Source organism: Schistocerca gregaria, chromosome 1, assembly GCF_023897955.1.
Source record: "Schistocerca gregaria isolate iqSchGreg1 chromosome 1, iqSchGreg1.2, whole genome shotgun sequence".
NCBI classification, from domain to species: domain Eukaryota; kingdom Metazoa; phylum Arthropoda; class Insecta; order Orthoptera; family Acrididae; genus Schistocerca; species Schistocerca gregaria.
The window spans coordinates 1178759487-1178773572 of NC_064920.1; the positions used below are offsets into that span (position 1 = coordinate 1178759487).

The 14086-nt window shown below is 43.3% G+C and overlaps 1 protein-coding gene across 1 annotated transcript in view; it reads left to right on the forward strand.

The window, feature by feature from the left end:
• Positions 1 to 14086, forward strand: part of LOC126297570 (Down syndrome cell adhesion molecule-like protein Dscam2) — a 647360-nt gene that overhangs the window by 35612 nt on the left and 597662 nt on the right. Inside the window, exon 4 of the mRNA XM_049988565.1 lies at positions 9234 to 9376. Within this exon, the coding sequence (XP_049844522.1) occupies positions 9234 to 9376 (143 nt within the window). The remainder of the gene's footprint in view (positions 1 to 9233; positions 9377 to 14086) is intronic.

Here is a 14086-nt window from a genome sequence, read left to right on the forward strand (position 1 = left end):
ACTGCATGAATCCAAATAGCGCGAGGATTGCGCGCGCTGAAATTCAAACAACTATGGTGTCACAGATGACACATCTATGAAAGTTTTGAGATGCGTTAACAATGTACAAAAGTAAGAATGAACGGGTCGCTTCATTACCGTCCGGTCTCAAACCAAAAAGGATATTAAATACGCTTTTTTATAAAGTGGAAGTCTGAAGTCCTGCCAGATCATAAAGGGTTAATTTGAGGCTCTCTTGTGTCTTACACCAAGTGTGTTACGCAGATTCAAGTATAAAATTTGTCTTCTGTTACTGACAACAACGAACAGGAGCATAAAGCAGATGTTGATTTTATTTCGTATTTTAAAATTTTTCTGAACGGTGTTTCATGTTAAATTTATCTTCGGCGACTATGTATATCTAATCTGTTAATTAGGTTGCATAAGAAAACGTTGGTTTTATGTAGTTATTGAGAGTATGCTTTGTAATTGCTCTCGCATTCCTTAGCAAATGCTGTATAGCTGCCAATGAAATTTACTGACGTAACTGGCGAAATAGTTCAGAAATTGTTGTCTGTGGTGGAGAATGAAATCATAGACGTCAGTATTTTTTTAACGTTGCTCCATTTTAAGGAGATCAGGCTTAGGCTACATTTTTTTAGTGTGTGTGTGTGCAATTCAAAGAGAGGTTAATATCTTTGGACATAGCGCTATTTTACGCAAATATCTGTAACTTTCAGTTTGTGAATATGTATTTTTTTCGGGCATAATGCGTACCTTTGAACTTCGCCCCACAAGCTTAATACACATTCTAATCGGCTCCCTCATTTTAATACGTTGGGGTGTTTGGCTGGAGAAGGGGAGAGTACTGGGAAGAAGCGGGGCGAATGAAAGGACGAGGAGGAGACAAGATGGCTAGTTCCACTGTTGTCGACTTATTTTTAATTTTTTACTAGGAAAACTGTGTTAAATTTTTCATCTTTATTTTGATTGGCTGTTTCATTTTAACGGTCCATGAAATACTATGCCGTGATTGTCTGGAGAGAGGGAGGTGGTAGAAGTATGGTAATAGAGAATTGCATGCGGCATCATGTGAGAATCAGGTCGGAATAGTGCTGAAGAGAATTGACACCATGAATTCTGCAGCGCTGTCCACAAATACACTCCTGGAAATTGAAATAAGAACACCGTGAATTCATTGTCCCAGGAAGGGGATACTTTATTGACACATTCCTGGGGTCAGATACATCACATGATCACACTGACAGAACCACGGGCACATAGACACAGGCAACAGAACATGCACAATGTCGGCACTAGTACAGTAAATATCCACCTTTCGCAGCAATGCAGGATGCTATTCTCCCATGGAGACGATCGTAGAGATGCTGGATGTAGTCTTGTGGAACGGCTTGCCATGCCATTTCCACCTGGCGCCTCAGTTTGACCAGCCTTCGTGCTGGACGTGCAGACCGCGTGAGACGACGCTTCATCCAGTCCCAAACATGCTCAATGGGGGACAGATCCGGAGATCTTGCTGGCCAGGGTAGTTGACTTACACCTTCTAGAGCACGTTAGGTGGCACGGGATACATGCGGACGTGCATTGTCCTGTTGGAACAGCAAGTTCCCTTGCCGGTCTAGGAATGGTAGAACGATGCGTTCGATGACGGTTTGGATGTACCGTGCACTATTCAGTGTCCCCTCGACGATCACCAGAGGTGTACGGCCAGTGTAGGAGATCGCTCCCCACACCATGATGCCGGGTGTTGGCCCTGTGTGCCTCGGTCGTATGCAGTCCTGATTGTGGCGCTCACCTGCACGGCGCCAAACACGCATACCACCATCATTTTCACCAAGGCAGAAGCGACTCTCATCGCTGAAGACGACACGTCTCCATTCGTCCCTCCATTCACGACTGTCGCGACACCACTGGAGGCGGGCTGCACGATGTTGGGGCGTGAGCGGAAGACGGCCTAACGGTGTGCGGGACCGTAGCCCAGCTTCATGGAGACGGTTGCGAATGGTCCTCGCCGATACCCCAGGAGCAACAGTGTCCCTAATTTGCTGGGAAGTGGCGGTGCGGTCCCCTACGGCACTGCGTAGGATCCTACGGTCTTGGCGTATATCCGTGCGTCGCTGCGGTCCGGTCCCAGGTCGACTGGCACGTGCACCTTCCACCAACCACTGGCGACAACATCGATGTACTGTGGAGACCTCACGCCCCACGTGTTGAGCAATTCGGCGGTACGTCCACCCGGCCTCCCGCATGCCCATTATATGCCCTCGCTCAAAGTCCGTCAACTGCACATACGGTTCACGTCCACGCTTTCGCGGCATGCTACCAGTGTTAAAGACTGCGATGGAGCTCCGTATTTCACGGCAAACTGGCTGACACTGACGGCGGCGGTGCACAAATGCTGCGCAGCTAGCGCCATTCGACGTCCAACACCGCGGTTCCTGGTGTGTCCGCTGTGCCGTGCGTGTGATCATTGCTTGTACAGCCCTCTCGCAGTGTCCGGAGCAAGTATGGTGGGTGTGACACACCGGTGTCAATGTGTTCTTTTTTCCATTTCCAGGAGTGTATGTAAGTGTGCGAGGGGGTGGCTATCTCTTCTGAACAGCAAGTTGCTCAACAATGTTCATGTCTGGGGAGTTTGGTGACCAGGGGAAGTGTTGAATCTCAGAAGAGTGTTGGTGGAGCCACTCTGTAGCTATTCTGGATGTGTGGGGAGTCGCATAGTCCTGCTGAAATCACCAAAGTACGTCGGAATGCACAATGGACATGAATGGATGCAGGTGAACAAACAGGATGCTTACGTATGTGTCACCCATCAGTGTCGTATCTAGATGTATCACTCCAATTGCATACGCCCCACACCTTTAAAGAGCCAACACTAGCTTGAACAGTCCATGGATTCATGAGGCTGTCTTCATACCAGAACACGTCCATCTGCTCGATACAATTTGAAACGAGACTCGACCGACCAAGCAATATGTTTCCATCATCAACAGTCCAACGGGCCCAGGCGAGGCGTAAAGCTTTGTGTCGTGCAGTCATCAAGCGTACACCGCTCCTAAAGCCCGTATCGATAATGTTTCGTTGAATGGTTCGCAAGCTGACACTCGTTGATGGCCCAGCATTGAAATCTGCAGCAATCTGTAGAAGGGTTGCTCTTCTGTCACGTCGAACGATTCTCTTCAGTCGACGTTGGTCCCGTTCTTGCACGATATTTCTTCGGCCTCAGCGACATCGAAGGTTTATTTGATGTTTTACCAGATTCCTGTTATTCACGGTACACTTGTGAAACGGTCGTACAGGAAAATCCCCACATCATCGCTACGCCGGAGATTCTGTGTCCCATCGCTCGTGCGCCGACCTTAACTACACGTTCAAACTCACTTAAATCTTGATACCTACCATTGTAGTAGCAGCAACCGGTCTAACAACTCCGCCATACGCTTGTTGTCTTACATAGGAATTGCCGAGCGCAACGCCGTATTCTACCACTTTACAAACCTTTGTATATACGCATGCCTATACTACCTTATTTGGTGTAACATTGTATACACTACGCAAAGGAAAGTGGGGAAATATTAAGCATAATTCATTATTTTGATACATGCATAGCAAGTAAATTAAACCGACTGTATGTAAGATTCTTATAGATTCTCTACTTTTACAATACTAAATCAATTTAAATGTAAAAAACAGTAATGAAGTTGAACTTTAACCATTACAAAGATACGATTGCACACGATTCCCCACCTAATTATCGGCAGTGGATTGAGATTTTTGCTGTTGAGAATGGTAGTTTACACTAAATACATATGTGTGAAACTTGCCGTCAGTGGAATTATCTGATAATTTCTGTTTGGAAATTAGAAGCTAGAGACTATTTAAATAGTAATGTAATCACTTCATTTGTAAATTTGAATCACTTTTAGAAAGTTAATTTCGTAGATAAACGGTCATTATCTTCTCCAGTACATGAAGCAGGAGACAAAGTAGCGCACGCAAGATACACATATCACAACTCTTTGTCTTCATCAGTTTTTCCTGAGATGCAGTCTAACACATAAGGTTCGTTACTATGTGTAGGCAGTGATTTCCAAGTTCCAGTAAACTTATTATTGTAATCATCACAAATTCTTGGAACATCCGATACCTCCGACTACTATAACGTTTCCTCCTTGCTTCTAGTATTCTTTTCTTTATTTTCTTACTGTTCAGTAAAATACCCACATACAGCTTTCACTTTGTGATTCTTCAACCCAGACTTGTGTTCCTTTTCATTCCTTATTTTCTTCTTCATTTCAGCTTGTTCCATTTTCTTTTCTGGGGGAAAGCTGGCGCAATAACAAAAATCTTCCATGTAAATTTTAGTCTTAGAAGTATTACGTAATGATGTATGATGGAAATCGTGATGCAAGTAACATTACTGACGACTTTTGCATCACAAATCAAAGTAAGTAACGAGGCCATAATGAATTCGTACATGTGGTGTTTACAGTTGCCTGGCGCTTGCCGCCAGTCGTGTTTGCATTTCCTGCGTAACTCACTTGTGAACAGTATCACCCACACACGTGCGGAAAGCGTAATTAATTAAGCGTCACTTCGAGAATTATTTACACAGACCGCTACAGTCACTAAATAATCGGCACACAATTTGGCTAATCGCTTCGAGTGCTCTCTTTATTAAAGAACCATCTCTTGGGTGCGTATAATTTGGGTTTACGGATGGTTTTAATCAATTCTACCTCTCTGAGGTAACTTTGTTCTAAGCATAGCTTTTCGGTAAATGTTTCTGGGCAGTGGACCATTACACTTTTCAACTCTTCCCTTGCAGTGAAGGAAACGGACGCCAATTTCTTCTAAGCAAAAGGCGATTAAGTAGGAATATGAAAGATACCGTTCTAGAAATGACTGTAAAATGTAGTCTAGTAGCCTCTAACATTTCTACTCAGTTACCAAGTCCACTGCGTGGAAAGACATGATGCCTTATCTGACACTAGATATATCGGGTTCACACATAGAAAAAGAGATTGTCCACTTTATTCCAGTTTATCAGAATTGTCTGAAATACGAATTTGGGGGATCAATAATCAGCAGCTACACTAAGTGATCAAAAGTATCCGTACACCCCCAAAAACATATTAGGTGCATTGTGCTGCCACCTACTGCCAGGTACTCCACGTCAGCAACCTCAGTGGTCATTATACATCGTGAGAGAGTAGAATGGGGCGCAGCTCACGGACTTCAAACGTGGTCAGGTGACTGGATATCGCTTGTGTCATACATCTGTGCGTGAGATTTCCATACTCCAAAGCATCCCTAGGTCCACTGTTTCCGATGTGACAGTGAAGTGGAAACGTGAAAGGACATGTACAGCACAGAAGCGTACAGGCTGAACTCGTCTGTTGACTGACAGAGACTGCCGACAGTTGAAGAGGGTCACAATGTGTAATAGGCAGACATCTAGCCAGACCATCACACAGGAATTACAAACTGCATCAGGATCCACTGGAAATACTTTGCCAGTTAGGCGGGAGGTGAAGCCACACATCTCGCCAGTAAATGCCAAACGACACCTCGCTTGGTGTAAGGAGCGTAAACATTGGACGACTTAACAGTAGAAACACGTTGTGTGGAGTGACCAATCACGGTACACAATGTGGCAATCCGATGACAGTGTGGGGATACGGCGAATGCCCGGTGGGTCATCTGCCAGCGCGTGTAGTGCCAATAGTAAAATTCGGAGGCGTTGGTGTTATGGTTCGGTCGTGTTTTCCATGGAGGGAGCTTACACCCCTTGTTTTGCGAGGCACTATCACAGCACAGGCCTACACTGATGTTTTAAGCACCTTCTGGCTTCCCACTGTAGAACAATTCGGGGATGGCGATTGCATCTTTCAACACGATCAAGCACATGCCTAGGATGCACGGCCTGTGGCGGAGTGGTTGGTTACACGACAATAACATCGATGTAATGGACTGGCCCGCACAGAGTCCTGACCTGATTCTTATAGATCACCTTCGGGATGTTTTGGAACGCCGACTTTGTGCCAGGCCTCACCGACCGACATCTATAACTCTCCTCAGTGCAGCACTGAGTGACGAATGGGCTGCCGTTCCCCAAGAAACCTTCCAGCGCATGATTGAACGTGTGCCTGCGAGAGTGGAAGCTGTCATGAAGGCTAAGGGTGGGCCAACAGCACACTGAATTCCAGCATTGCCGATGGAGGGCGCCACGAACTTGTAACTCATTTTCAGCACCTATCCTGATACGTTTGATAATATGGTGTAGTTTGAAAGGAACTCGCAACATGTTCAGACTCCCATTGCAGTTATTTATAGGGAATTTTCTGAAATAGAGGAAGAGGGAAAAAGGGAAAGGGGAAGGTGGAAAATCATGACTCCCTGCCGCAGAGGGCATTCCCTTATTGCAATGGCGAAAACTGAAAATTTGTTACCATCCGGGACTCTAACCCGCTTGCGTCGCTTCTCTGGACCCGTTGCCTTAACCGTCTCACCCTCCCAAACACGCCACCCGTCAGAACGAAAGTCTCAAACCATCGGACGCTGGATCACAGCGTCGTTCGTCCGTTACATCTACTCGGAAATTCTTGATTCCTTTAGGCGTTAGAATGATATTTGCGTATCCACACTGAAACACAAGTCATAGAATCCCTGAGCTTGATTATATTAATGTAACTGAGTGCTATCTGTTCTGTTGGATGTATCCAACAGAACAGACAGCTCTCAGTTACATTAATTCGTACAGCAGATTAAGGAAGAGGTTAAAGAACGCTACGTAGACCTACAAACAGCGTTCCTTACTGACAACGGCCCTGAAGCAGATTTAGTACGTTACGACGATTATCGTCAATAATCATAACTCAGAAACCCAACTGCCTTTCATAAAAGGACTAATAGAAGCAAAATTACTTCGCTATTTCTTATTCCACCCTAGTGTAGCGCATAAAAGCCTTGAGCGTGCTGCGTTTAAGAAATCTTTTATGTACCTGTCTTTATAAAAATGATTTTGAAAATAAATTATTATCTCCTTGATTTCTCCTAATCCAACACATTGATGGTTCAAATGGCTCTGAGCACTATGGGACTCAACTGCTGCGGTCATTAGTCCCCTAGAACTTAGAACTACTTAAACCTAACTAACCTAAGGACATCACACACATCCATCCATGCCCGAGGCAGGATTCGAACCTGCGACCGTAGCAGTCGCATGGTTCCGGACTGCGCGCCTAGAACCGCGAGACCACCGCGGCCGGCTCCAACACATTGAAAAGGAAATGTAGTTTTTGGAGAACATTTCTCTTGGGCAGCAGTGGTTTTCTTACTACTTTCAAATGAACACAAAATGTCTCAGCTGCAAGAAACGTTTTTCTTCAATTAGCTTTCGTGGAGTCATAACACCTACTCCCTTCACCACCACCGCCTACCATCATGGTAAGAGGTCTGAAGATGGTCTAAAAGAGACCGGAACCGGCAACCTAAAAATAAATCGTGTGTTTCAGACTGTTTATGTTAATTGAAAAGAAAATAGATGAAATTATCAGTGAAGAGGTATAAACAATTGATAAGTCATCCTGTTCGATTCCATGGGAATAACTGTGCCCCAACGACCGTGATGTAATCCAGGACAGGAAGAAGGCCAACGCCGGTCGTAATCTCATCTGTCTTTTTTATTGCACTGCAGATCTAGATTTCAACTGATACTGCTGCTATCATCAGTACGTTATAAATCCAACTAAAGCTTGTACATACCTGAGTTAGATAGGAATACGTGTCGTTGTAATTAATTCAGTCTACATGACTACCTGCACACAACAAAAAATTTTTGCATCACCTAGGTTACCAGAGTTCTGGAACCTGTATAGAAAATTGGAATAGAGATCATCATTTCCGCCCTTTTATTGGTGATGAAAGACAAACATTGCATGTTGTACCACCATACAGCGAGACCTTCAGAGGTGGTGGTCCAGATTGCTGTAGACACCGGTACCCCTAATACCCAGTATCACGTCTTCTTTCATTGAGACATGCCTGTATTCGTCGTGGCATAATGTCCACATGTTCATCAAGGCATTGTTGGTCCAGATTGCCCGACTACTCAACGGCGATTCGGCGTAGATCCATCAGAGTTTTTGGTGGTCACGTCGTCCATAAACAGTCCTTTTCAATCCACCCCAGGCATGTTCGACAGGGTTCCTGTCTGGAGAACATGCTGGCCACTATAGTCCAGCGATGGCGTTGTCCTGAAGGAAGTCATTCACAAGATGTGCACGATGGGGGCGCGAATTGTCTTCCACGAAGACGATGGCCTCGCCAATATGCCGCCACTATCGGTCGGAGGATGGCATTCTCGTATCGTACAGCCGTTACTGCGCCTTCCATGACCACCAGCGGCGTACGTCGGCCCCACATAACACCACCCCAAAACAGCAGTGAACTTCCATTTTGCTGCACTCTCTGTACAGTGTGTCTAAGTTGTTCAGCCTGAGTGGGTTGGCTTCAAACACATCTCCGACGATTGTCTGGTTGAAGGTATATGCGACACTGAAGATAACTTGATGCCAATCCTGAGCGGTCCATTCGGTGTGTTTTTGGGGCCATCTGATCCTCGCTGCATGGTGTCGTGGTTGCAAAGATGGACCTCGCCATGGACGTCGAGAGGGAAGTTGCGCATCATGTAGCCTATTGCGCACAGTTTGAGTCGTAAAACGAGGTCCTGTGGCTGCAAGAAAAGCATTATTCAACATGGTGGCATTGCTGACTCGGTTACTCCGAGCCATAATCCATAGGTAGCGGTCATCCACTGCAGAGTAGCCCATGGGTGGCCTGAGCGAGGCATGTCATCGACAGTTCCTTTCTCTCCGTATCTCCTGCATGTCCGAAATACATCACTTTGGTTCACCCCGAGACGCCTGGACATTTCCCTTGTTGAGAGCACTTCGTGGACATTTTTTGAACTTTTGTATTTTTTTCGTTCTAGTAAAACCCCATGTCATTCCAACCATGAGTGTCAATTTTTACCTCTCTATCTACATTATTCCGTGGTTTATTAAGTTTTCAAATTTATACTGACTTTTTGATAACTCGGTACTTCAGCGTTGTCTCACTAGTATTGACTTTACTATGAATTAACAAGCCCATAGCGATGATTTGTTTTAAGAGTAAGCAACCGAGTACCAGAGAATCAACCACTTTGTTAAGACATCCCATATTTGCAGGCAACCGCTGGCGAACGGTACGCTGTACTTCCCCCCTTTCCGTGCAGAGGACTACCGGGAGGAAGTACACTCCACCACGTACCGCTGCCGCGCTTCCAACCTGGCTGGTGCTGTCCGCAGCAGAGACGTCGCCTTACGCGCCGGTGAGTAGCTCAAATGTAACAATTTAGTTTGAAAACCAACAACAGTTCAATAATAAAGCCGTGCATGTTTCCGTACGCGTGAAGAGTCAACGTGTACGTTACTATGTTGAAGCAGCTTTTATAAACTTCTTCTGCAGTGTGCGTTTGCCATCACTTGTCAGATTTCATTAACACCACAAGTATCTTCAAAAACAGTGTTTCCATCCAGACTATTAGCAATAAACACATGAATACTAAATACTTTACTATGTTGAAGCAGCTTTTATAAACGTCTTCTGCAGTGTGCGTTTGCCATCACTTGTTAGATTTCATTAACACCACAAGTATCTTCAAAAACAGTGTTTCCATCCAAACTATTAGCAATAAACACATGAATACTAAATGTGTCACAAAAAATCACACATTAATTATCGATACATCAGTAACAATTTCCTGTAGATTCTATGCTAAGTCCAGTTCAAAGTATGTAGCAATTTTGTAGCTGAAATGTAACAAGTTTATCTGAAAAGGGAGAGAAGAGCAGTGAAAGATTTCTTCATATCATGGATGAACAGGTCATATGGGCAGACGAGACTACTCCGCTGACATCTGCGCCGTGGATGTGACGCCCATTCTGTTTTGCGTTGTAGTGTCCATGCCTTTGTTTGAAGCTTAAACGAGCAATATATTTTCGTCCACTAGCAGTTCCAGTGTCAGTTGGCCCGCTAATGATAACACATCAAGTTCCGAGACCTTTGAAGTTTCCGAGATAACGTGTTCCCATACGCCGTGCGATCACAATCTGCCCTGTATCAAAGTCGCTCGGATCAAATGTTTTGCCCACACTCTGCACAAGGTGTAAAACCGAAAGGTTTCTCTGTACCCTCGCCATCTGTGTTGTGGTTTGTAGCGTTCGCAACACAAATGACCGTTCTGCCACTTTGTGCAAGATTCATCGTAAAGCTCACTATAAGCGCAAAGATCAACTCGCTAAGCCACATTCGAAAGCTAATTTAAGAAGCAAAGCATTTATTTCTTGAGAATGTAATTTAAATTAACGACGTTTATCTTAATAAATGATGTTCTTGAATGTAAACTTGTAATCAATACCAAATTAAAAGATCCATGTGCGATCTGCAAAAATGCAATTACAGTACATCATAATTACTTTTCATCTTCTTCTTCTCCTACCTTCATGGATCAGGTGATTTCACATGTACTGGGCAAGAAGGTCTAATCGACATCCACATGGATACTCTACAAATCACACTTAAGGGCCTCCTAGAGGGTTCATCGAACCACCTTTACAATAATTCTCTGTTATTCCACTCTTGAACAGCGCGCGGAAAAAACGAACATCTGCGTATTCCGTGCGAGTTCTGATTTCCCTTAATTTATTCTGGTGATCGTTTTTCCCTATGTAGGACGGTGTCAACAATATTGTCGCATTTGAAGGAGAAAGTTGGTGATAGAAATTTCCTGAGAAGAAAACGCCGCCAAGAGGAACGCCTTTGTTTTAATGATGTCCACCCCAAATCCTTCATCATGGCAGTGACACTCTCGCCCCTATTTCGCGATAGTACAAAACGTGCTGCCCTTCTTTGAACTTCCTCGATGCATTCCGTTAATCCTACCTGGTGAGGATCCCACGCCGCACAGCAGTGCTTCAATAGAGGACAGACAATCGTAGTGTAGGCAGTCTCTCTGATACGTAGATATGTGCATCTTCTAAGTTTTTTTGCCAATAAAACGCAGTCTTTGGTTCGTTTTCCCCACAACATTTCGTATGTGTTCTTTTCAATTGAAGTTATTCGTAATTGTAATACCTAGGTTTTTATTGCATTTATGGCCTTTAGATTTATTGATTTATCGAATAACTGAAGTATGATCTCACTCTTTTCATTATTTGGGATTAGTTGCCAATTTTCACAGCGGAGACAGATATATCAACTAAATCGTTTTGCACTTGGTTTTAATTTTCTGATGACTTTGCTAGACGATAAAATAGTTTAAATAGATAAGGAACAGCAAAGGTTCTATAACAACACCTTATGAAACGTACGAAATCATTTCTGTTTTAATCGATGACTGTAACCTCGTTGACAGGAAATCATCAATCCAGTCGCATACCTGAGACGATATTCCATAAGCATGAAATTTTATTGCAAGCCGCTTGTGACGTACGGTGTCAAAAGCCTTCTGGAAACCTAGAAATTCGGAATCAATCAGAGAGGCCTTGTCGATAAGGAGCTATTTATGTTGCACAAGAACGATGTTTTCTATAACTAGAGTGACTCTCTGTCAAAAGATCGTTCTCTTCGAAGTTACTCCTATTGTTCGAGCAGAACATACTTTCCAGAATCCAGTCACCTCTTCCGTGGTGTTTCCCTGTCTTATCCCTCTATGTTTGCAATCAAGAATTTGTTTTGGAAGTCTATTTCCGGGTGTTCTGACTGCGTGTTCCCACCATCTAATTTCTTGCGCACTGAATCAACTTATAGCTCATTCCAAAAGTCATCCTTACTGAAGCCATCTTCTCTGGTGCACCCTTTAATATAACACTACAGAGATATCTCATTTCCTCAGTCTCAATAATGCTCATAATTTTTTCGTGAGATCTGAGGTTTCAGGTCCGTATACCACAGTAGGTAATGCCTACATTTGGAAAAACGTCATCAGTTTCTCTTTAGTGGCTCGCTTTTATAGAGTATATCTAGTTGTTCCATACATCTCAATAGATTTTAGGACCTTTTATCAATTTCATGGTCCAATTTTCACGCTATGTCACAGCAGACATATTGAATGTAGGTTACCTGTTTTAGTAGTAGATTATTTATTACAGTTTTAGATGCCACAGTGGGTTTTCCCTTGAATGCTATGACCGTTATTTTATTAACGGAGATTTTCGTGTTATAAGATAACAAACTGAGACGATAGATGGTTCTTTAAAAAATTCCTCAATTTCCTGAATTATTATTTTATCATCTGCGTGTAGAAGAGCATTAAAACATTCCTTTCTGTTAACCTTTATGCCATAGGTAATATTTTGTATCCAAGCCCTGACTATATCGTCTATGTACATCTTGAAAAGAATGAAGACAGGCCACATCCTCTGTGTTGACGTTAACTGTTCAGGTAAGTCTAGCGTGGAATGGCTCTCACGGAAACAAAAAAAGGGCTTCAGTTTCGAAGGATGCAGGCTGAACACAGGAAGAACATAGATCTAGGAATCATTGGTACAATAATTGTAGTTGAGATGGGAAATACCAGAGCTCTAAGCGCTAATAGAAAACAATGATGTTCAAATCGTCATAGGTACTCAAACACGACTAAAACAGGAGACATGTTCGGAAAGGATAGGCTGTTGGCAATGGTATTTTTGTTGGCGTTAGGAGTAGTTTAACGTGTAGCGAAACTGAAGTAGATAATTCCTTTGACTTACTATAGCTAGAGGTCATTCTCGGCAACAGGAATAAAATAATAACTGGATCCTTTTACCGACCTCCCAACTCAGATGATACAGTTGCTGAAAGGTTAAAAGAAAACTTGAGTCTAATTTCAAACACTTAGCCAACTCTTAAAACACAGTTGGTGATGACTTCAATTTACTCTCGATATGTTGGCGAAAATATATGTTTATATCCGGAGGTACGCATAAAACTTATACCGAAACTGTGCTAAACACATTCTCTGAAAATTATTTTGAGCTCTGAGCAACAAATAATCTTGAACTAATAACGAGCATCAAAACGGTTACAGGGATTAGTGTGACATAGTGTTCTCGTAGCCACACTGAATACCGCAACACCCAAATCCTCCAAAAACAAACGAAAACTATACCTACTCCAAAAAGCTGATAAAAATTCGCTTCATGCCTTCCTGAGAGACAATCTCCAGTCCTTCTAAATATCAATTTAAGTGTAGACGAGATGTGGCTTGAATTCAAAGATATAGTATCGACAGCAGATAAAGATTTATACCAAATAAATTAAAAAACGACGGATCTGATCCTCCATGGAACACGAAATAGGTCATAGTAGTGTTCCACAAACAACCAAAAAATGACGCGAAATTTTAGAAAAAACGCAAAACCCTCACGATTAGTGATCTTTTACAGAAGCTTGAAATATAATGTGGACTTCAATGAAAGATGCTTTTAATAGTTTTCACAAAGAAATTTGTCTCGAAACCTGGCAAAAATCAAAAGCGGTTCTGGTCGTATGCAAAGTATGCTAGCGGCAAGAGACAATCCATGCCGTCTCTGAGCGATAGCAATGGAAATACTATCGATGAATATGATGCTAAAGCAGTGTTACTTAACACAGCCTTCCGATATTCCTTCACCAAAGAAGCTGTAGTAAATATTTCGGAGTTAAAATCAAGAACAGCTGTCAACATGAATAACGTAGAAGTAGATGTCCTCGGAGTAGTGAAGCAAGTTAAATCATTTAACGAAAGCAAGTCTTTCAGTCCCGACAGTATACGATTTCAGAGTATGCTGATACAATGCTGCATATTTAACAATCATATACAACCGTTCGCTCGACGAAAGATCCGTACCCAAAGTTGCACAGGTCACGCCAATATTCAAGAAAGACAATTCGAGGAATCCACTAAATTCAGCATGCAGAAGGCTTCCGGCAGAGCGGTCCCAATCAGTCCACTTCAGACGACGACCCTGAAGCAAGTGCATGCAATCGCCAAATTCGACTGATGTATTATATTAGTTTG